At 34.0% G+C, this 25,423-nt stretch overlaps 1 protein-coding gene across 4 annotated transcripts in view; it reads right to left on the minus strand.

The window, feature by feature from the left end:
- The window catches only part of Chd1 (chromodomain-helicase-DNA-binding protein 1), a 150,216-nt gene that overhangs the window by 76,436 nt on the left and 48,357 nt on the right, over positions 1-25,423 (minus strand). For 3 of the 4 annotated variants that reach the window (XM_069827179.1, XM_069827178.1, XM_069827181.1), the window contains 5 exons: positions 23,595-23,734; positions 12,297-12,497; positions 10,567-10,742; positions 9,889-9,948; positions 4,995-5,324 (listed from right to left, as the gene is read on the minus strand). In XM_069827179.1, coding sequence (XP_069683280.1) covers positions 4,995-5,324; positions 9,889-9,948; positions 10,567-10,742; positions 12,297-12,497; positions 23,595-23,734 — 907 coding nt within the window. The remainder of the gene's footprint in view (positions 1-4,994; positions 5,325-9,888; positions 9,949-10,566; positions 10,743-12,296; positions 12,498-23,594; positions 23,735-25,423) is intronic. The other variant, XM_069827180.1, reaches the window with a different exon arrangement.

The raw sequence follows: 25,423 nt of genomic DNA on the forward strand, positions 1-25,423 counted from the left end.
GGCATAGCTCAGTTGGCCTGCAGATCAGGAGTTGCACTCGGGCGCGGGTTCAATTCCTGCTTGGGCTGATTATCTGGTTGGGTTTTTTCCGAGGTTTTCCCCAACAGTAAGGCAAATGTCAGGTAATCTATGGCGAATCATCGACTTCATCTCACCAGATATGTCGCTATCACCAATTCCATCGATGCTAAATAACCTCGTAATTGATACAGCATTGTTAAATAACCCAGTACAAAAATACCTAAGTTTATCTTTGTCATTAATTTGGCATCACAACATGTCGACTTCCAAGGAGTAGTGTACGTGCATTAACCTTAAATGAGGATAAAATATGCAAATATAAATTAATATTGCCTCTTGCCATATAATGACGAAGCTAATTATAAGAAATATCACTTCACAAAAACTAAAAATTCTGACCACCATACTGAGACACTTAACTTTCATAGAATGGAAGAGTTCATCATAATCATCGTATTTTTGACAAGCACTCATTCATTCATTCATAGTGTTCTGCCCAAGAGCAGGTCTTTCATTGCAATTCCAGCATTCTTTTGTCTTTCCTATTTTCTGTCTTCCTCTTTGTCTCCGCATATGATCCATGTATCTTAATTTCTTCTATCATCTGATATTTTCTTCTGCCTCAAACTCTCCTCCCGTTCATCATTCCTTCCAGTGCATCCTTCAGTAGGCAGTTTCTTCTCAACCAGTGATCCAACCAATTCCTTTTTCTCTTTCTGATCAGTTTCAGCATCATTCTTTCTTCATCCACTCTTTCCAACACAGCTTCGTTTCTTACTCTGTCTGTCCATTTCACACACTCCATCCTTCTCCATATCCACATTTCAAATGCTCCTATTCACTTCTCTTCACTTCGTTGTAATGTCCATGTTTCTGCCCCATACAATGCTACACTCCACTAGTCTCTTCCGTAGTTCTTTCTCCAGAGATCCACAGAAGATGCTCCCTTTTCTATTAAAAGATTCCTTTGCCATTGCTATTCTCCTTTTGACTTCTTGGCAGCAGCTCATGTTACTGCTTATAGTACACTCCAAGTATTTGAAGCTGTACACTTGCTGTACTGCCTCATTTAGAAGCACTAAGAGTACATTAATCTATTTCGATTCCAATCATAAAAGATTTAAAAATTGTAACTTCAAGGATGCCATATCTGATGTAAATGTTATGAACTACGAACTACGAACTACGAACTACGAACTGCTATTCAAGAAACTGCTCAAGATAAAAAAATTCGGATAATTTTAGAGACTTTTTTTAACTCAAATTGATTTAACCGAAACTAAAAACATTACTAACATTGAGCTAATAAAATACAAAATTATTTCAATATATTAAAGAACAAGTTATTTAATCACATCAACAAAAATTAAATCAGTGCTGAAAAAATTCTATTAGGTTTGTCCCTGCCACCCTCCACAGAAATAACAGACATGAAATAAAACTAGCCACATTACATACTTAAATTTCTCAGTCAATTATTTTAAACATACAGAACAAACAATTCCTGATATTTAATCACTAAAATGGAAAAAAAAAACAAAACCTGTGAAATTCGCGAGACACAATAATGCAAATTGTCCTCACTTGTTATTTTATTCACGAAATCTTAACAGTAATGAACTTTTAAGTAATATTTTTTTAATTTCCAATCTTTCCTTTTTTTATGGCATATTTCGTTTTGCCATATTCTTAACAAATAAATGCAACCGTTTTTCTGTTCGGGGGGGGGGGGGGGACCAATCCTCACTGAACAACGATGTGACCAATGAAAAAACTTAGGATCAATTTATGATGTAGCATACAGTCAGAATACAAATACCGTAATCTCCTTCATACATTCTAAGATCTATTGTTTTTAAAACGATATATAAATATTTCCAACACAACATATAACTTACATTCAATCTCCAAAAAATACGTATATTTTTTAAATTCTTGCAGATATAATTACGCAATTTCCAGTATTCAATATCTACTTATGAAAAGTTCGAATATAATAAAAATATTTCCTACAATAAATGTAATGTTACGAAAATGCAAGTAGAGCGAAGTTGGAATAAGCTCACAACAGAACACCACTCCTTTGAGTAGTGATATAATAATAATGCTAACGTTTAGCCCAAATTTGATAAAAAACCGAATCACTTGCATAATAACATAATTAAATATCTCAAATGTTTTTTTCCATTGCCTTCTAAACCTGTAATATGAATTTTGAACATGATTTAACAAAACAAATATTGACGGTTTAAGTAACAATGGCCACACACTAGCTACGATTACAAATCTTATGCATGCTACTGTATTAAAATCTATATACACATTAGAAACTGAAAACTGATGCTGAAAATTATGCAAACAACTTTTATCGTGTTTAATATCTCATGCTTGAATTATAAAACTTGCATATCATTAAAAAAACCGCAAATGGGCAATAACTGAAGTCTTAAAATTTTAAAACAAACTTTTCTTAAAAATAAAATCACTTTCACAGTTTGTCTTGGGTGATAATTTCCATGAACACATAAAATTTGCTTATTCTCGCATATTATACAATATCTTATCTTATCCATTCTAAATTTAATTTTAAATTACAGTTCTCTTCTTTGTAATGTGTTGTTTGTGAAGAAGTTATAAATGAATGAATGTATGGATTTTATTGCTGCTAATGTGTTGGTTGTCATGGAGAGAGAGTTTTTTTTTTTTTTTCGTTGTTGGTAACTCTATAGCATCTATTAGTGCTTTATGGTTGTGCTAACAGATGGAGTTTCTTGTCAACAATGTGACGCTGAAACGTGTGTTCAGGTTACTGCCCAGCGATAGTCCTGATGCATTTTTATATTTGTGATGATTGGTTAATTAATATTAACCCAGCACACTCACAATCTCACACACATTCACATTCATACAAATTTCCAGACTCTAGACACCCAGGGAATTCCTGTTCTTCAAGAAAAATTCACTGAGAGCTGAGCCCGGGAATCGAACCCGGGACCTCCTGATCTGGAAGCCAGCATGCTGACCAACAGACCACGGAGGCAGTCAAAGAGAGTGATTTAAAAAAAAAAAATTATTTCACTGCTGTGAATTATCCATGACTGGTATCCAAACTGGTCATTATTTCACTGCCTTTAGAAACTTAAACTGTTGTTTAGTCAACTGTCCAAAGACAGGTTTGAAATTCATAAGTAATACCAATAAGGCATCACTCATAAGTCAACTACGCCAGGAGATAATGGGGTAGGGTGGCCAGTTTCTTTCCCCCTCCAATGCATACACCGCTGATTAGCTACATATTACACTAATCAGACTTCAGATGCATACAAACAATTGTTCTTCCTCTGATACATATCGTCAAGTGAGATGTACTGCCTGATATCAGCCAGAGTTTCAATCAGAGGTTGAAACTTAAACAATGGCTTTATTCACAGCAATGAATTAATTTTTTTTTAATCACTCTTTTCATGACAATCAACACATTAGCAACAATAAAACCCATCCATTCATTCATTTATAATGTCTTCACAAAAAACACATTACAAAGAAAAGACCTACAATTTAAAATTAAATTTAGATATCAGTAATGAAATTTAGATACCAATAATGTATAAAATAATGTATAGCACACAATAGTAAACAGATTTTATGTGTTCATGAAAATTATCACTTTCGGCTTCGACTTGAGTGCTAAACTTTCCACTCATGCATAAAATCTAATCTTAAGTTCTTATACTATAAATTACTATTATCATCATTCTTGAATGATTTTTCTTATTTTCATAGAAGCCACAACAAACAATAATAATAATAATAATAATAATAATAATAATAATAATATGTAATTTATCAAACTATTTCATCATAATTTAAAATATGCTAATATTCCTTTGAATCATAGAACAGTTAAAAGAACCAAGTACATGCATACATTGCTTCAAGATGTTTTATAAGGAAAGAATTGCGATAAGCAAGGTATGAAATGCGAACATATTTTAGAAGACTCAATCAATATTTCATGTAAAGTCAGGAAATGAGTTTTAATACATAAATACAGATGTCTTGGACTGGATTGTTGTTAATAAAACATACACTGATCATGGATGTGTCCAATTTCAGTTATCTAATTAAGAGACCTGACCCATTGTCAGTTTCAAAACGACATCTGCAACTATTTTCATGTAGCTATAGACAAAGTTATGAAATTCCAAGTCAAAGAGATAGGAACATCATACTCAGGCACCTCCTTAAAATGGACACTTTGTGAGATGGACATGGACACTTATTTTCCTTTGGAAATATTGTAACTTACCTTTCAGTTATGGACAATTCGTTCAGATTGAATATGCAAATGAAGTGGAAAGTCGAATAGCATAAAGATAAAATCTGTAAGGGTATTTTGTTTGTGTTTTAACTTCTTAAAAATTTTTTAGAAATAGAAGAAGATACTCATCCTTTTACTCTCACATAAGGCTATTTAGGACTATGAACTTAAAAGAGGATCTTGTATTGTGATTCCATAGTAATACAGCTGCTGTTCAAGTTATAGCTCTAACTAAACGAAAAGAGAGAAGCCTTGGTTTGAAGATGTTCTCTTGATTCACTTGTATTGTTAATAATTTAACATACCTCATCATGAAAGAGGATGGATTTGACAACTTTTTTCCGCATGAAACCCATCCACCACCATTATATTTCTAGTAAATACCTAATATTTTATATTAATAAGTTCATTGTTGCAAAAATGATTATTATTTACACCAAGTAATAATCTAAATGCACGTACGGAAATTTAATATTTGCATTCTATAAATATTCCCCTCTACAATATGGATGCCTCTCTACTACAGACAAAAAATAATTCCCCTAGTGTGTCCGCATAAGAGAGTTTACATTAATACATAACAGTGCTATTTGAATCAGCTACTTTAATCCACTGAATTGTTTGCTAGAAGATAAAAGTGAAAAAGTAATACCTATAATCCTTTCTACATGGTTGTAGCTTTTGAGCAATTCATTTTGTAGTTCCAGTTGACATTCAAAATATTCTATGTCTTCTGGTGATGCATGGTGCTTCCATGTGGACAGCTCTTCTTCACGTTTGATAAAATTTTCCAGTTTTTTGATGCCCTTGACTTTCTGATCTTTAAGGGATTGTTCTGATTCCCACGTGTTGTGTATATGTGACCACCCTTTCCATTTAATATGGTACTGCATTTCAGTATTTTCAAGATCTTCTGGATCACAGTCCTTATTTGGATCACCATTTTCTTCCACAGCATAGATAGTAGTTGTATTTCCAGTCACTGAAAAAAAAAAAAATTCCAGTAAGAATGGATTTTAGAGAATATAGGTATGCAAATGAAATACAATAGAGTTTAAGAAAATAGATTTCTACATATTAATATGTCATTGCTTCTAATAATAAGAAATGATAATATAAAGTACAGAAAATCTGAATTTGTATGTTTCCACAGAGCTGCATGTGAAGAGCAATTTGGTTCTACAGGGTGTTTCCAAGGTGGTGTTACAAACTTTCAGGGATGATGGCGAAGGGCACATATATAAATTTGAAATAAAGAACACTGGTCCGGAAATGACTGAGTCGAAAGTTGTAAGCAAAATTAGTTGTGTGGAAATGGAATTGTAATTTGGCACCACGTGCCCTCCTTCCCTTAACGTTTGGAACAGTCGTGGAAAGATGGTATGGGCCGGATGTCTCCTACATGAGTCCTTGACCTGATACAATCTATGAGCTTGTCTACTGTTCCCATTGGCTCATCTGTATTCGAAAATCAGGTCTGCATATTCCGCTCTCATGTACTCCTCCATTTCACTAGGATTGATCGACTGGACACTGCAACTTGTACACATACACTGCTGTCTACTGACGTGCATATCAGGACCGACCATGTCTGTTACACATTACGCCATCTGCAATGCTTTAGTGTAGTTTCCTGTCCCCACCCCTTGGAATACTGTAAGTAGACAATGTAAACAACGTCAGATGAATACAGTATGTGTAAGATGTACAGATAAATATACATAAATAACGTGTACAGAGGAATAAAATTATTTCATTTCCACAGAAATATTTTTGCTTGTAGCTTTCAACTCGGTCATTTCCAGACCAGGGTTCCTTATCTCAAATTGATACATGTGCCCTTCGCCATCATCCTTGAAAGTTTGTAACACCACCTCGGAAACACTCTGTATATCCACAAACGATTAGAGAAAACACGGGAATTTTACTTGAAGCAAGTAAAGCAATAGGTTTGAAAGTAAATCCCTAAATGTCTCATGACCAGAATATTGTACAAAATGGAAATATAAGAATTAGACATTTCTCCTTCGAAGAGGTGGAAAAATTTAAATATCTTGGAGCAATAGTAACAAATATAAATGATACTTGGGAGGAAATTAAACACAGAATAAATATGGGAAATGTGTGTTATTATTCGGTTGAGAAGCTTGTGTCATCCAGTCTGCTGTCAAAAAACCTGAAAGTTAGAATTTATAAAACAATTATATTACTGGTTGTTCTTTATGGTTGTGAAACTTGGACTCTCACTTTGAGAGAGGAGCAGAGATTAAGGATGTTTGAGAATAAGGTTCTTAGGAAAATATTTGGGGCTAAGAGGGATGAAGTTACAGGAAAATGGAGAAAGTTACACAATGCAGAACTGCACGCACTGTATTCTTCACCTGACATAATTAGGAACATTAAATCCAGACGTTTGAGATGGGCAGGGCATGTAGCACATATGGGCGAATCCAGAAATGCATATAGAGTGTTAGTTGGGAGGCCGGAGGGAAAAAAAAACCTTTGGGGAAGCCGAGATGTAGATGGGAGGATAATATTAAAATGGATGATGATAGAGATTGGATTAATCTTGCACAGGATATGGACTGATGGCGGGCTTATGTGAGGGCAGCAATGAACCTGTGGGTTCCTTAAAAGCCGTAAGTAACTAACTAATTATTCCTACTGGGATATTTACTGACTTGGAGGAGGAAACTTTGCAGCTCTTGCTTAGGACACATTTTCCTGGGTCTCAGGTAACTGAAGAGGAGGCAATATCCAGCAATTGCAAGCGTCGTTAAATAAACCATAATTTGAATTTGAATTTGAAGTGTTGGGGAGAAACCAAGCGTTTATAATTTTCATTTTTTTTTCTCAGATTAGACAAGTCTAGGAAAAACCTCAAGAGGCAAAACATACGCAATTTTACACATTCTTTTATCATACAAAATCTGAAATAGCTAGGACGAAGGAATATGCAACTGTGAGGAAATTGCAAAAAACATATATATATATATATATATATATACACACACATACATATATATACACATATACATATATATTTTTTTTTTGTCTGTCAAATGGAGGCCTATGGGAGAGAAAGCCAGATCACGGGTATTTTTATTTTCAATGTATTTTCACCTCAAACATTCCCTGTTCGATCTGTGACATCAGTCTGACAATAAGTCCTTATCAGTATATAAAGATGAGACTATTATAAAGAAAAGGGCTCAATTTCCTGGCCATAGATGTGCAAGTCTTATCTTCATGCGATGCGTAGGAAGCCAAGAAAACAACTTTCCATCTCGCATTGTTTTCATTACTGACAATCGAAACCCAAACATTGCAGGTAAAGTGAGGCCCTATTCTGGGAACAACAGCTGATAGTAGTACATTACTAAAGACATTGAGATACTGTTATGTTAGTTCAGTTTACAAGCTGTGCTGTGAATATACTATCATCAGGCCTATATGGACGTACTATTTATTCCTTCTTTAATATTTTATTCGTTTCTCCTTCTGTATAAGTTTGTGTGTGAGTGAAAATGTCACTTGAACCTGATACAAGTGGTTTCTCGTTTCATAAATGTAAAATGATTTATTATTATTATTATTGTTATTATTATTACTACAGTATTAATTATAAAACTGTTCTTGTGTAAATGCATTTACTAGAAAGCATGCAGGAAACCTTACTTGGCTAAACTTCTTGTCAACACGTTCATAGAAAAATGGATTTCTTGTTCTCGTCATCAAAACTACAATACAGATTATCACTCAGAAATGAATTTACGAACATTTAAAGTTCTGCAATATTAAAGTGATAATAGATAAGTACGATAAACTTTGAGTGAACCATATTGAACAATTTGTTGTGAACTGGGACTTATTTCGGAATGTCACTTCATATGAAAAGAAATTAATATTGCCTTACATTAATTACTCCTCTTAACATAAACCCATACTCTCCATTTTTAACTCAAAGCAAAACTAAAACATTGAAACCAACACAACTGTAGTTTCATTCCCGAAACTGGGTGAAATAGTATTCTACGTGTTGGTGTATTCCTGATACGGTGTAGAATTTATTATTGTTATTATTATTATTTTGTTTCCGAAGTTGAAGAAACCACCTTCATAGGATGCACTTTCAGTCTTTGAAACCACCTTCGTAGGATGCACTTTCAGTCTTTAGAACAAGTGATGAAGCCTGCAGAGGTGATTCTGGTTTCCAAGCATATCTTTGAAAATTGGCAGAATTGGTGGGATGAATAGAATTGCAACCAAATGGAATTTCAGAAATACTATCAAAATTTGGATGATAAATAAAAATATAATGTGGCAAAAAAATTATGATCATTCATAAGAGTTGTCTAGATTCAAAACCCTCCATAATCCTCAAACATGATTTTATAGGAATTGCAATTTTTTATATTTCCGTGAAAAAATCGGGTTGTTTCCAGAATATATAGTTTATGAACATTATTAGGTGTCAGGATGAGTTTTAGAAATTGAATCTGAATTGTGTGTATATCAGTAAAAGAGCTACATAGGCATTTAAATTGCATACATAGTGGGTTTTGTTCCTAAATTGGTGAGATAACTTAACTGTGTTTCAATGTTCAGAATATAGTGGAGATTGAAATTCAAAGACATGTATGCGAGAAAAATAAAAGAAATGAATTAGTGACATCGTCCCTCCTCTGGCAAACTAGCGAAAGTGACAAATTAGTGACCTTGTACTTAAGGTCTATATTGTACTATTTAATAGTACAATATAGATCTTAAGTGCAGAGTCGCTTATGTGTCACTTTCGCTACTTTGCCAGAGGAGGGACAACATGGTTTATGGACAAAATTTCAACACAACTGAATTCAACTTTTTGTCATCATATTATCAAATAAACTAAATTTTCTGTATGGTTGAAAACACAAAATTTACACGTTTAGCAAGATGTCATCTTGAGCTCCTTCACAAATACAATCGTTCTAAACAGTCTCAGACTTAATTTTTTCCTTTTTTATATATAAATATAAAAGGTTTACAGCGTTGAAATTTGAAATGCCAATTGTCTGTAGCTTTGAAACGTGTCTGGGTTGCATTCTTCTAATCAAATAGGCCTAAAGGTACATGATTTTAAACATCCTGAACTCTGTCTTTTTTCAAACCTAAACCACCAAGAAAGGAATTTCGACATACATGAAGTAGGGAACCTGTATATGAACAATGAATGTTGTATTTAAATATTAACCCTCTCTTTGAATTTTGAACACAAGTAGTCTTTACTGTAGAACACTTTTAATGTTGTAGAATAAAATTATCCTGTTGTATTTTGTCTTTAGACTGATAAAATACCTTATGGAACTTCATTGTATCAGTCATTCGTAATGCTGTACATCAGAATATTTTCGTCTTGTGCTTAATTTGGAAACTGTGGAAGAATACTTGCAACAATTAAAATGTCAAATAATTAATTACCATATCGATGCTGACTGCAATAACAGTACATAAAAAACGTACGTAAAAAAACTTGGAAGCTGTGTTAAAAGGCCAAATTTAATTACCTTTCTTGTCGCATTCCGTTTCTCTTCCAGCTTCCTGTTTCTCTCTGTCGCTTTCTGGATCTATCCGGTGGGACAAGAGAAGCATGTACACTAAATTCGCACATGTTTTACTGTGATTTGCAACGAAAAACACAACTATGTTTTCACAACAGGGCCGTATTTAAGCTACAACAGAATGCATGACTCCATATTGGCACGTGACTGCATCCTCATCATCGAGTGGCTCTTTTGTTGATAGAGGATTTTGAATCTAACAATTTTGTAAGTTTTACGATCTATAGGGGATTTCGAAACTAACCCAATTTTCATCGCTCTATTTCAGCCCGATGTAATTGGCTTTCAACTTCAATATTTATACCATTTTTAGAATTCATTTCACAGATTCAAATGATATAAAAACATGAAAACGTGCAAAAATTGCATTTAGATGGTTTTGAATCTAGATGACTCATCACTAAATAGTCTTCATAGATTATAATGGCAAATGAAAAAAAAAGAAGTATTCATTTGTACAAATGAAAATTAGACAGATTTTCATATGGAATATATATTTTTTTCGGTTAATTCGAATATGTGATTCAATAGTGTTACAAAAGAGATATATTTAACAATCGATTATACAATTTTAAGTAAATTCTCATTATGGTATGCAAAGTAAAAAATGTAACTCTATATCACCTCCTTTCTTTCCTCGTCTATATGCCAGAATTTTTTCAATTGTCTCAGCATTATCAGGTTCAGCTGGAGTCTCAGTCTCATTCCAATCCACTTCTACTAGATCATCTGATCCTGTTTTGTCTTCATCACTATCTTCTTTATAGCTTACAGCAGCAGCAGAACGCCGATTCGCATGCCTAAAAGTAATTTATAATATTAAAAGGAAGTACATTAAAATATATTTTTCCCACTCCTACTCTATTAATATATTGTTATTACATTGATTCTAAGAAAGGAAATCTAATTTACTATCACTTCTTTGGTTTCTATTGGCAACGGGAGGTAAGTAAAAACAAAAACAAATGCCAAGATACATTCAATCATTCTTCTCTGACAACTAAAATTTATAGAAACAATTGCAATTATCACATCTATTAATATTGGTTACAACATTTACATGAATATTATTATTTTATATGTCAATATTATCCTCAATAAAAAGAGTTGTCTTTACCACAGAATATTCACACCACAAACTAACCAGTGAGTTTACTATTTCCGATTTTTCAAAGAAATATGCTAACAAAGAGGTTTTACAAATAATCGTCTCCTTAACTCCACACCATTTTTAAAAACATCTTGTATGAATGTTCATATTGTTTTTCTTTATTTCTGCGGCAGTAAAAATTCATAAGCAGCCCTTGATGCTTCTTCCACATAAGTGAATCATTTTTAATAACTACAATACAATTTTCAAAATGCCTGCCAAACTACTCTATGTGTAAACAGTTTTACAACTTCTATATTAACGAACAATGCAATAAAAAAAATATATATATTGAAATGCGTTCACTAATATTAACAGATGTAAATCCAAACCAATTTTTTTAATCAATCTTCTTAATGTATCCAGCTGTTTGCTGACAACATAAAGTTCACTATAGTCCACTGTAGTTTTTTCAGTTTTTGTTTTTCATGAGAAATGAGGGGTATTTTGATAATGTTCATTATAGACGCCTGTTGCTAGTAGCCAGAGTTGGGATGTAGTCAATATATACTGCAGATGTGTCTTCTGCAACTGGTACTGATGATTTTAATTTACTTCTTTTGTGGTTTATGGATGGACAGTGTAGAAGAATGTGTTCCAGATCTTTATCATGATTATTACACCACAGACAAGTAGTATTATCAGAAAGGTGAAATCGGTGTAGGTACAATTGTGTGACAATGTAACCTGTTCTAGCTCTTGTTAAAAATGTTTGAACATGTCTGGGCAAGTATTTGTACATTTCCAGATCATTTGATTTCTTTTGAATTTTTCCTTTGTCAGAAGAGAGCTAATTGTTGATCCATAGGTTTATAAAATGAGACCTTACTGAAGCAAAGGCACTGGATAGAGATATCACTTGAAGAGGTCTTGGTTGCAAATATGTTGCCTGTTTTGCAATATTATCGACTTTCTTGTTTCCAGGTATACCACAATGACTAGGACTAGGTATCCACTGAAATGTTACTTCCTTTTGGAGTTTTTTTAGTTTACTTAGTTGATTTTTCTGATATTAACAGATGTAAATACAAGCTAATTTTTGAAAATATAATATTTTTTACGTAAAAGTGGCAAAAATATTATTGCAATTCGAACTTGTTAAAACTCATCCTCAACTAGTAACTACTACTTACCTCCCTTGTAGCATAAATAACTATATCTTTAAATACATTCCTTTACAAGGCTCAAATATTAAATACAGTACCTTCGACTTTCAGTGTCGTCATCACTATTGAAGCTAGATTCTTCTGATGATTCACTGTATTTCCGTCGTGATGTCTTCTTGGTTTCTGCCTTGTGTCTTGGCTTTGTTGCGCTTTTCCTTCCAGGTGGCTTGCTTGGAGGTGGTCTCTCAGGTTCATCTTCAGATTCTGAATTTGACGAATCAGAATTCCATGTGTTTGATCTGCAACACAGTTCAGCACAAAACATGTCATCTTATATCAAGTATACCCAATTACTATAACATTATTAACCCATTACCTTATATGACTGCTAGTATTTGAGGACTACTACTATTAAATCGCTTACTTCAATGTTTTCTCAATGTGTGTATTAATGGGATACCCACAAATACATCTACAAAATTAAGAATATGTGCATTCTCTGTTACTGTATTGTTTACAATCATTTAATTTAATTTTTTTTATTTTATTGAATCTTTGTTATGTTCCATTTAGCACAAAATAGTTGTTTATAGGAACCACTCCCAAACACAAGCTTGCTCAAATGGGTGTGCACTACGCCAATAATATGCAAAAATATTTCTATCGTGATGTCTCCTTGGTTTCTGCCTTGTGTCTTGGCTTTGTTACTTATTTGCAAAATATGCAAAACTCTTTTTAACATTATCAAAAGTTTACTTCAATTTATTATTATTATTATTATTATTATTATTATTATTATTATATTAAATCCAATCCACAGCTTGACTAGCCCAAGAAGGGCAAAGGCTGACCAACTCGCTGCTAGCCTCACTCCATATGCCTCAGCAGAGGTGAAAAATCATTCAATCAGAATAAAGGTATCATGTGGTCTCTAGTCATTGTAGCTGTTTTTCAAAACCGTATTTTGCTACCTAGTTTAGCACCCCAAATTCATCCCATACACTGGCCGAAATTTCATGAAAAAATTCCTTCCCCATGAGGACTCAAACCAGAATGCATTCAGTAATGTGAATCCTAGGCATGATGCATTAGACTACAATACTACAGGGCAGGACTTATTATTACTGTTATTATTGTTATTATTATTATTATTATTGCTGTTGTTATTTCCTTTTACTCCAATAGCCCTGACTTCTATTTGTTTTGTGTCTCAATACAGCTTTCCCTCTCATGGGTATACTCACCTTGTCGTGGTGAGGGGGCTTAAACTTGTTTAAGCTACCAAGTAACAAAGAGGTACCTACATAAGCTGCATTAACACCTACGCAGTCCCACTATATTTTTCACTGCTTATGATTCATGGAGTCCCTCAGTGTAAAATTCTCCAGAGGTAAAATAGTCCCTCAATAGGATCTCCGGGTAGGGACTGCACTGAGAGATGCCAAGAATTGTACTAAAGTACTTATTTGGAACACCAAAAGCCAATACAGCTTTGAAAAGTTGATTATTTTTCTTTGTTCTGTTCGAAGATCGGAATTTGAAGGAGAGAATAATTTGTCACTCTATTGCAGATGGCAGATGTGTAGTGTGGTGAATTTTTAATGTTTATTTTGAGATTTCTATAAAATTTCTGCTGAAGATTTTTTTGTGTGAAATATTGATGGTCTAGACTCAAATGAATAAATCATTACAAACATTTTAACATCTGACATACTTGCTTAGGAATGGCAATGAGTTAGTATGACACACTCGTGGCTAATGAGAAAGACAGGCTATGGCAAGACGTCACATTCTTAGTCATAACATTGCCAACATTGAACAAGTTTATATATAAATCCATGTTTAACATGATTTTAATATAGCAATTCCTTTATTTTTTATAACTTCGAACATGTATTTATATTAGGTGATTGTCAATATGCCCATGCCTAGATCAAGATAACTATGTGACTCCGATTTGCGCAGTAGCCTGTCTTTCTCGTTAGCCACAGAAAATTATTCTGATGTCACTTGCTTAGCAACACATCAGACTTGTGCACTGATATGATATTTGCTACAGGGATGGACTTACTTTTTGCATAAATTATATTTTTCAATTCTCTTATCATACCCATACCCATACTAACATCTCTACAACAAACCAATCTAGATGAAACACAGTAATTACATTGTAAATACTTGTACAGATATATGGCATATATTCAATAAAAAAAAACAAAGGAAAAATAATAATTAATAATAGAACACATACACTGCATTAAATTTATTTCACTTCCAATCATATTCACAATTCTTATAGATAAGAACCAATTACTTAAAGATCTAAATACCACACTAACAACAAACCACAATTTCAAGCAAGCAGCCGAGTGTGAAGGCTGATTGTGCAATCAGAGGAAAGTAGCGTAGTGAAGACATTGACCTGTGCAATAAGTGATCAAAGCCAGAGTGGAATAGAGGTTATTGAAATGAAACAAGATTTAGTAGCATTGAAGGAGATCATAGCAGAGATGAGGAAGATGATAAAAGAAATCCAACACGAAAATGAAAGTTTGAAAAGTAAATGGGAGCACTCAGAGGAGAAGAGGAGAAAGAACTTGATATTTTTTGGAGTAGAATAGAAGGAAAAGGAACATAGTGGTGAGATAATAGGAGTGTGATGGGAGTGTTTTGGAATGGATTTGAGCGATGGACAAGTTTTGAAAGCATTTAGAATAGGGAGAAGAAATCAAAATCGTAATACAGAACAAGTTAGGCCTATATTAGTTAAATTCAAGAGCATGATGATGAAGGATAGGATCGTGAGAAACAGAAGGTTGCTAGGAAACACTTCTATTAGAATGGACAATGAAGTAAGGAGTAGGAGTCGATTTTGGTCCCTTTTATGAAAGAAGCTAGGAAAAAAGGTCAATTTGCAGAACTATGTATGGACAATTTAAAGATTATAATTTGGTCTTTAGTGTGGAAGAGTGTCTTGTAAGCATAAAGTATCCAGAAGTAGGTTTGGAAGAAATGGAGAGGAACAGAAGAATGCTGAAGGAGAAAATTAGGGGATTAGTGTCGATGGGTGTAGGGAGTGATACCAGTATTAGGGGATTAGTGTCGATTGGCGTAGGGAGTGATGCCAGCGTGGATAGTGTACAAGTGAATGGCAAGGTAAGCATGGAACAGCAGAGGTCAACAATCAGCTATGGAATGCAGAAAGAAGAAACCTCAGGCAAGGATGAACAGCCAGTGACGTCATCGATCAAGGAAGCAGGATCAACATGTAGTAAATACTGCAAACGTGACAAAAATCGAGCACAGCGAAACCAGAGAAGATTAGCAGTCACCAGTTAAGGGCTATACCGAAGAGAATAAGAGAATTACAGCATGAGGAGAAAACAATGGCAAGGCAGTCGAGGAGAGGTGAAACAGAACCAGGGGGGCAATGGTGATCGAAGAGGAGATAATAACAAGAAGAAACTATGATTTAAGGAGTTGGTGTGGTGAGGAAGTAAGGCAAGAAAAAAGAAAGAAAACATATATAGTAGGGGAGGGGGGACTAAGGATGTCAATGACAAGTGAAGTTAAGTATGGGGGTTGGAATAAGTGTGGATCATCACTAGTATGAGAAGTGGCAAAGTAATAGATGGATAGTGTGGGGAGTGAGAGGTGACAAAGATACAATTAAAAGAACTGAGTGGAAGAATGAATTAAGTAAGACATGGCGTGCATAAACTGTGATGTAATAAGGTGAGATGGCACTGTATGCAAAATCTGTGAAGTATCATCTTGCCGAAAGAAATGCTTAATGATAAATATATTACATAACAACCAACCAAAAGCACAAACATTTCACGCATTTTTTAAAATCTTTTCTATGAGGTCAAATTGTACTGTATTATATAGCCTACTATCTATCCTACTATTACATTTTAAAAGCATGTAATACACAATTATAACATAATTGCAATACTTTCATAATATACATCTGAGGCCTTGACATTAGTTTGATGGAATGTGTTTATAAGCATGTTATTTATGTAGTACTTTTATTGTAAATAATTTCCTATGTTTTCTTATCATTTATCTTAATGTTTTTTTTCTTTCAAATTGTCACATAATTGATTTTAATCATTGTTTATTGTGAACTGATTAGCAGGCCATCTATTGAACCCCTATTTAGGGTGGCTTTTGTTAATATGACAAATACATATACTGTATATATATATATATATATATATATATATATATATATATATATACACACACACATATGGATGGTGTTATGCATCAATTGACCAAGCACCAAAATCGATCTTTTTGGATTATTGCTCCATCTACTGGCTAAAGAATTAAACCATTTATAAAAAATTGTTCCTGCTTTCTATGTCAACATAATAAGATGGAAAATTAGTTTTGACCAAATGCCAATTCACTAATTGTAAAGATTAAGATTTGCATCAAATGACTAACGACCTTTTTCTACATCTGAATTTCGCATCAAATGATCATGCAACAATTTGCAGTCGCTTAGATATTTGCATAAACGCGAAAGCTTGTGTATAAATTTAAAATTTCTATGGAATGATGAATGTTACATATCAAAATGAAAATGAAGACGTGAATTGTCTTGTGTACAGTATGCATCAAAATAAAATTTTATTGTCAATTCCTGCATAACATGTTTCCGCCTATACTGCTTGTGTATTGAAGTTATTTTCAAGCTTCGTTGTTTCTGCAACATTTCACCATTTTAGTACCAGTAACCCTAGTGTGTATTATCGAGATCTCAATAATAAAAAATGTTTAAATACAGTAAACATGTAAAGAGAATAATGGAGCCATATGTATCTCGGCCTGAATGTATTATTCTACTAGCGAAATGGCAGCTACTTAAGGTGAGTGAAGTTCGACACTTTTTCTTGATGGAAAATATTCTCGGAGCCAAAGAAATTATATTGTAGTCAGATTCCTGTGTAGACCAAAACCACAATTTCAAAGTTCTTTTAATTTTGAAAACAGTTTGGAGCAGCACCCTATCACGAAAAGATTAGACAGAGGATCATTCTTCCAGGCCATAGTTCCCTCCCAAGTGATAGCGGGTGCAGGCCCGGGTTCAAATCCTAGTTGGGACAAGTTATCTGGTTGAGATTTTTAACAGGATTTTCCCTCAACCCATTATGAGCAAATGCTGGTAACTATCGGCACTGGACCCTGGACTCGTTTTGCCGGCATTATCACCTTAAACTCAATCAGACACTAGATAACCATCAAATTTAATAAAACTTCGTAAAATAAAGCAGTTAAAAATGACAGCGACAAAGAACGTATCTTAAAACTCCATCAATGTCTCTATACCACAGAAGACTATATACGCCTAAATGTAATGAAAATGTGCTGAAAGAAGAATCCACTAGTTATTCACAGAATAACCAGGATCGATTTCCATAGTATAGTTGCTTTGGAGAAGCTTATTGTAAATAGAGGAGCGATGCAATCTTTCCAACTGGAGACCGATTTCTATATGTTCTGTTGGTAGACGATTAATTGAGAGAGTTATTGATGTAAAAATTTGACAATTCGTCCTTTTGAATGAGAACCAAAGGGGTTTCGTCAATCAACCAGGTACTTACATTAATATTTCGTTAGTTGACAGTTGTTTAGGAGAAGCTAAGCAAGATAAGAAAGATCTTAATATCGTCATGTTGGATATAACTCAGGCTTTTGATAACGTGGGTTTTGAACATCTAGAACAAACACTTAACGTGCAGCCTTCACGAATTAATAAAAACTTTTACCAAAGGAAACTTCACTACCATCCATTCTTCAGGTTCAAAGTCTGATCGTATTGAACTCAAAAGAGGGGCTTTTCAAGGATCTCCATTGTCCCCTCTCCTTTTAAATTTATCCATTCACTATTAAAGAACTGACAGAAAAACATATCATTGACCAATACAGTTTCCAAATTAATTCAAATTTAGACAGTCTTACTGTATCAGCCTTTGCAGATGATCTAGTTGTCATTGGTAAATCCATGAACACAGCACAAGAGCCCGTTATGATGATTCATCTTTACTTCAAAATATTGGCCTACAGCTTAATGTTCAGAAATTGGCGTTAATGAATATTCATAAAGAAAAGCTACTTGAAAAGATTTTGTTTCTCCGCCATGACTCGTATATAAAGGCCATTGGACACAATAAAATATTTAGGAATAACTTTCAATGATAAACTGCAGTTTAGTATCGACACCTATGTTGCGGCCTGATCAAAAACTTAATATTGTTAATCAATATATCTGGCCCAAGCTCATATATCCCCTGCAAATGGCTCCTTTACATAAATTATCTCGAAGTTTTTTGGAAGACGTTGATAAGATCCATTGAAGCTCAGTTAAAAAAATGCTTTTCCTCCCAACTGATATTCCCAATAGCATTGTTGTATGCTAGTAAAAAGTTAAAAGGATTTCAGTTAATATGGGCTTTGTGGGAAGTTTTTCTTCAACACTGTAACATCTGTCTATCATTAATCAAAACAGATTATCCGCATGTTAACATGATGAGAAAGTTAGATTTGAACTCAAATCGTCGTGATTCTCTCTGTCTTTCTTTTCCTGAAGACTTTACTAAAGCTATAATTCGACATTTTAGAGAAGAATTGCGGTGTCGTGAATATGAATAATGGAAGATCCTTTCAGGATGGGGAAAAGGTGTTGAGATGTACAGCGAACAGCTGCCAACAGTTGGATTGCTATACTAGGGAGCAGGAATATTGGTGGATGGAGGTATACCCCTCCATACTAACCCAACCCACGCTCCACCCCTACTTTAGCTGTAAACGTTCTTCGAAGGGTCGCTTCCGAAACATCTTTCACTCCTCGCTACGTAACCTAAAATTTGTAACATCGAAATAGTGTTTATATATAAACATTGTTTGTGTGTCAGTATAGTGTAATTTCTCTGCGCAGCATTATAATTATTTCATTAAACAACAGCACAAGTGAACACTTCATTTGTTATTATACAAACTACTGGTATACAATATGCGACATGATTTTATAACTACTATACTGGTATCGAATAGCATTCGTATTTTGAGGCGAATGAACTAAGAAAATCAGTTGAATTCATGTCTCCCAAGTTCGATAGTCTTAGAGAGGAATTGGCGCACACAAGACATGAACTCAACTCCACGCAGGAGGAGATGAAGAGGCTAGTGCAAGAAAATGACCATCTTAAGCAGGAAGTGAGTCATCTGCAGCAGTACACACGCAGAGACAATATAATGCTATTTGGAGTTCCGGAGATCGATGAACAATCGACTTACGAAGTCAATGACCAAATATCGGAAGTCATAGGCGGTAGTGAATTGGTGCAACATGATGTAAGCATAGCACATCGCATACCATCCAGGCCAGGAAAGACGCGTCCTATTGTCATCCACTTCACAAAGAGTAGAAGTCGTGATGAATGGCTCCAGCTGTTCAGAAATGAGGCCAAGAAAGATGACAGCGGTCCTGGGATTGCGACAAAGAAAGTCAACAGGGAACTTCCGGCAGAAAGAATCACAGCAGGTGACCAACTGACAGCAGTGACCAGAGACCTTTTGAACAAGACAAGGGATGCAGCACGACTGAAGAATTATAAATTTGTATGGACAAGAGACGGTAAAATAGTTGCAAGAAAAGATGAGTAAAATCACTGATGTTGACGATGTAAATAAGTTTTATAAATAGTATTGTGTCGGTTCCCACTTTTAATTATACAATATAATTGACTTAACAATGGCTAGTAATACTATATTAAATGAAATCCATCAGTGCAAATTTAATAATAATAATAATAATAATAATAATAATAATAATAATAATAACAACAACACAATGGTTTTTAACGATTTACTTCACTGCAATGTGTATATTGCCAATATACTATCAGATCTTAAAATATTTCACTTAAACATTAGTAGCATCAACAAAAACTTTTCCCAACTCTGTATTTTACTTAATTTTTCCTTTTACTTTGATATTATAGTTCTAACTGAAACCTGGCTTGATCATGACTCTGGCTATCATATTAATGGTTATAAAAAATTGTTAAAAATAATAAGTATAATAAATGTGATGGTATGGATGTATATTTTAAGGAAAACATCGTAGTGTCTTTAAGTGAAATTGACATTTCCCATTGCAACGCTATACACATTTTCAATTAACACTTATTAATGATACTCTTGTTAACCTAACTGCAATTTACAGATCTCGTTGTCAATCAGTAATAACAGTATTAGCAGAGAAGCCACTGAACCTTCGGACAATTATAAGTTAAATATAGGTAAATCATAAAAGCCTAATATCTCATATTAATAATATGAATTGGGAATCTATATTCTACAATGAAGACACAGATACATGTTTCGATAATTTTCATAAAATACTCTGTAACCTAATTTGTAAATATTCTAATCATGTCCCTCTCAAATTCTCAAGTAAGTACAAAAAAATTAAACCTTAGATTACCACAGGTATTGTTAAATCAATACGATTTAGGGATAAGTTAGCTAAGCAAGTTAAACGTGACCCACAAAACATTGTTTGATTAAATTATTACAGAAAATATAGAATTAATATTCTCTCTAATGTAATAAGAAATCGGAGAATCAAATATTATTCTGAAAAATTCAACAAAAACAAAAATAATCCAAAGCAATTTTGGCAGACCATAAACGAAGCTACTGACACCACGTGTAATAAAAATGGTATATTAAAGACAATTATATGTCGAAATGGAATAAAAACTGAAAATAAGGAAACCATTTCATTTAGTAGCCTACATTTTGAAATTAGTCACTTCACATATCTTCACTTTCACTACTTGCACTGAAGACATCGTCAGAACTGTCACTTTCTAAATTAATGATTACATTTTGAGTAGTTACGTCTCGAATACACTCTTTCCTGTAATCTTCTTCCTGTAGTTTCTCTGCATGTCTAACACACTTTTTCCAGTCGTCAATTGTAGCTTTGTCTATTTAATGTGATCTGATCAATTTCATACATCCTATACATGGACTTATGCTGATTCACTATATGCAACAATTCAGGAACTGTATGAGAAGGATCGTGAGGAATGTTTTTAGTCATAAGCCATGACACAATGTCTGCCTTTCTGGAGTTAGAAGAAGGAAGTTTCTCCACTAATGCAGAATGGTAACTCGCATTGTCCATCACAATGACACTACCTTCTTCTAAACTTTCCAGTAGATGTACAAACCATTCTGTAAACACTGTGGCATTCATCTGGTCGTGGTAGTCCCCGGAATTCTTTGCCTGAAATACAAGCCTTGCCTCTTCAATAAATCCATGCTGTGCTGAACCTGCATGACACACAATTAACCGCAAACCCTTCCCAACAGGTACCTTAAGTCCACCTGTTGAGGTGGAATTTTGCCAAATGTACTGCCTGGAATGATTCTGATTAATCCACGTTTCATCTACATAAATGACTGGTCGTGGTGGTACCTCCTCTCTAATTAAGTGCATTTTTCTCAAAAATGATATTCTCAATGCTACTATGTCGTTTCTCTGCATTAAAAAGTGTCTACCATCGTTACACTTCTTGTAACGGTAACCAAGATCTTTCAGAATTCTGCCCATCGACCATTTTGAACCGGTAAAGTTGGTTTTTTGTTTCATGATTTCCGTTACTTTACTTCTGGTGGGATATAATCCTTTCTCGTAGAACTCTTGAACTGTCCTACAAACCACCTCCTTCTCGAAATCATCAAATTCAGTGACTACCTTCGTATGTGGTACATTCTTCTTGGGGGAAGAGAAAGATGGCCCTGGCACTTCCATATTTGTTTCTTCTGCTGATTTAGCTTCTGCACAAATTCTTTGAACTGTACGCTCAGAAACTCCACATGCATCTGCAGTAGCTTTCTGAGTTGCAGATATAACACTGTTAATGTCCTCACATGTTTTAAGTTTTTTTAAGTATTCATAAACACTATAAATGATTCTTTTCGCTTGGCTCCGTGTATCCGCTCCCTTTCTAGACATGTCGCTCAACTAGGCACAGAAGCAATTAATTCCACTGTTAGTATTGAAAAATACTGTTTGAATATGTACACAATGAACAAACAACAGCTACGATGACTATATACTCTCTCAATACACAACGATTGGCTTGCAAGCAACTACACCCGAACGCATCGACACACTGCCAGTCAGTCACCCCCATGGACAGGTCAGAAGAGAGGGGGTGGTACGTGCAAAAATGTGCTATGTACGACCCGCCAATATCTTTGCTCCCTACTATAACAAGAAAGGGCTTTCGACTAGTGAATGGATATCTAGCCTGAAAATGACAGCAAATTTAGCAGCTGTTCATTCAGTTCCCGGCAGATCTCTTGACAGTACCCGGTGCAGGCATGGTTGCCCAGAGATTGAAACTTCAGCACACGTCTTGAGATTCTGTAAACAGGGATTGCTCTTGAGGAACTCTAGACACGATCTTACAAGATCCAAAATTGCTGCCACATTAAGAAATAAGGGCTGGATAGTAGAAGAAGAAATCTCTTGTCTAGCTGAAAATGGGTCAATGAGACAAGTCGATAAAAGTGTACAATACTGACACTAAACAGAGCATCATTGCGGACCCCACAATACGTTTTGAAGTAGGATGTCATCAGTCAACCGAGGTCCACCATGAGAAGTTGATCTATGAGCCTACAGTCAACTATTTCAAGCTGAAATATGCCTTAATTCACGTTGAGGTATTCAGCTTGCTCATAGGTGCTCCAGGGACTATACCAACTTTTTTCGAAGAATTTCGATGGCAATTTGCTCTGCCAACATCTCTGAGGGATGACATTGTGATAACAGTGTTAAAAAATTCCTGTCAAATCCTGATTAATCACATTGTGCCACATTAATAGCAAAATTGTAATTTTCATCCCATATTCTTTATTTTTTTTTTAATTTAATTATCTGTGTTTGCATATATGTATTTATTTTTTGAGGATATACTGAGTCTATAAGGGCTACACTCAATGGGGGACAGTTTGTAATTAATTATTAATTATATCATGCAATTAAAATTTCAGTTGTTTTAATTACATTAAGTTTAATTTGGTGAGTGGTGCAAATCAAAGTAAAACTAGAGTGACAATTTTAAAATTATTTTTGCAAAAAGTGAATGCAGAACTGAATAGGATTCTTAGAGTGTAATTAGTTGATATATATATATATATATATATATATATATGAACTGCTAATTTTTTTTATATCACATTCACTTTGAATAAATTGGAGTGTTTAAACTATTTCAAGACAATCATTCAAAAGTTAATATTTAAACACATAAATAGGTGTTTTATTGATATATGGTGAATTATCAAATGTCACTTGCCTCTTTGAAACCTTTTTTGTTACAACTTTCCGCTTTCCTCTTTCACTGGAGTCACTCTCAGCTGCATTTAGTCTCTCAGGCTCTTTTCTTGAACGCCCTGATCGACGAATTCCATACACATCTGGATTGTCCTCCCAGCACTGTAAGTCATGATATTATTAATCACTCAATACATTGAGAGCATTAAACGACAAGTTTAAAGAAATGTGACAGAGATAGGAGGATAAAGCAAGATAATTAACTGCAAATGATGCCCCATGCTCAAGTGAATTTTTCTTGGGTAACATATTATGATGAAAATTAAGACGAGGTAATAACTCTTAGTTCTCAAGCTATGTAACTATTTATGCTGAAATGTGTTTTTCTCCTCTGTTCCCTAACAATTATTTTCTTTTAATGTAACATTGTAATTCAATTTTTGTTACATAAATAAATAGATAAATTAATTATAACTAATAAACAAACAAATAAATGTAAATATCCAAAATTAACTCGTTAGTAAATGCTGAATATGAACAAATCCCATACAAAGACGTAGACAGACATTTAGACAGGTGGATAGAGAGACCTTCTAATATTGAAATACTTTCTTTACACTTCACACATTGAGAAAGCAAAAAACTACTGAAAATCTAAAATATTTCAACTTAAACTATGGTAATGTTAAAATAAACACTACTATAATGAATGCAACTTCAAATTGTTATGTCAAAATACTATTAAAGTTTTTCAAGATCTTCTAAAGTTTAAATCTGTATTTGTGCATGTGTGTGTGTGTGTGTGTGTGAGAAAGAGATAAAGAGACATAATATGTTCTGTGTTCTTAAGAAGGATTGTCCCATTTCATAATATTGTTCCAACTGTCTCATTAGTAACACCTAAGTCCCAATATTTTCTCATTTTCAATTATTGAAATTAATTTCAAATGTAATTCAAACCACCATATGTCTACAATATGGTACTACATCATTAATAAAAAATAAAAATAAAGCCTCAATAACAGGTGTACACTTACGAGTACATAGGCCGTCACAGAAGTTACTTCATTTGCTGTTCAGTGTCTATTAAATTGAATTAATTACCAGATGTTCTGAATTACAGTATAAGGAGAAAAAAACAAATGCTACACTCATAAATAGATAGGAACAAGTATGTTATGACTATAGTAGCCACAGAACTTTATTGAATATCAAGGTCACTAAAAAGAAGTCACTGCGTTGAGTCATAGTGATGCCCCACCTCGCAGTGCTGTCTAGTACAGATACATGTAGGTCACACTGAGGAAAGCTTATTTATTTTCTCTCTTTCGTGCATAAAATGTATTTGAAATAGAAACACGGGCATACTTCTAATAAACAGAGCTTGTATTTCTGTTCATGTCAGTGCAGGTCTCATATTTTTACTCTCAATGGTTCCCGAAATTCCTGCTCACACTGTTGAAGTAAAGTGCTGACAACTCAATTCGATGATGATAAAGACTACCAGCTTAAAACAACAAATGGAGCTGCATACTGTAGGAGTCATATCTCATCTGATAAGGAAGTCAATTAAAATAGTATCACTGTGGAATATGTGGTTGAATATTAAATAGTGAAATGTTCAATTAACATTATTTAAACTAAGCATAGTGTTAAGAAATATTTAATTTACTTTTAGTAATTTTAATTAATCTATTCCATTATTATTAGTGGTTTAGTTAATTTTATACAATGGAGAATAAATTATTACTGTATTTATTATTAAGCAAAAAGGAAAGAAACGCAAGAGACTTGTTTTTGACATGCAGAACTGCAGAAAGAGGATTCTGTAAAGAAAGAGGGTAGGGATCA

The sequence above is a fragment of the Periplaneta americana genome, chromosome 1 (genome assembly GCF_040183065.1).
Source record: "Periplaneta americana isolate PAMFEO1 chromosome 1, P.americana_PAMFEO1_priV1, whole genome shotgun sequence".
In the NCBI taxonomy this organism is placed as follows: Eukaryota; Metazoa; Arthropoda; class Insecta; order Blattodea; family Blattidae; genus Periplaneta; species Periplaneta americana.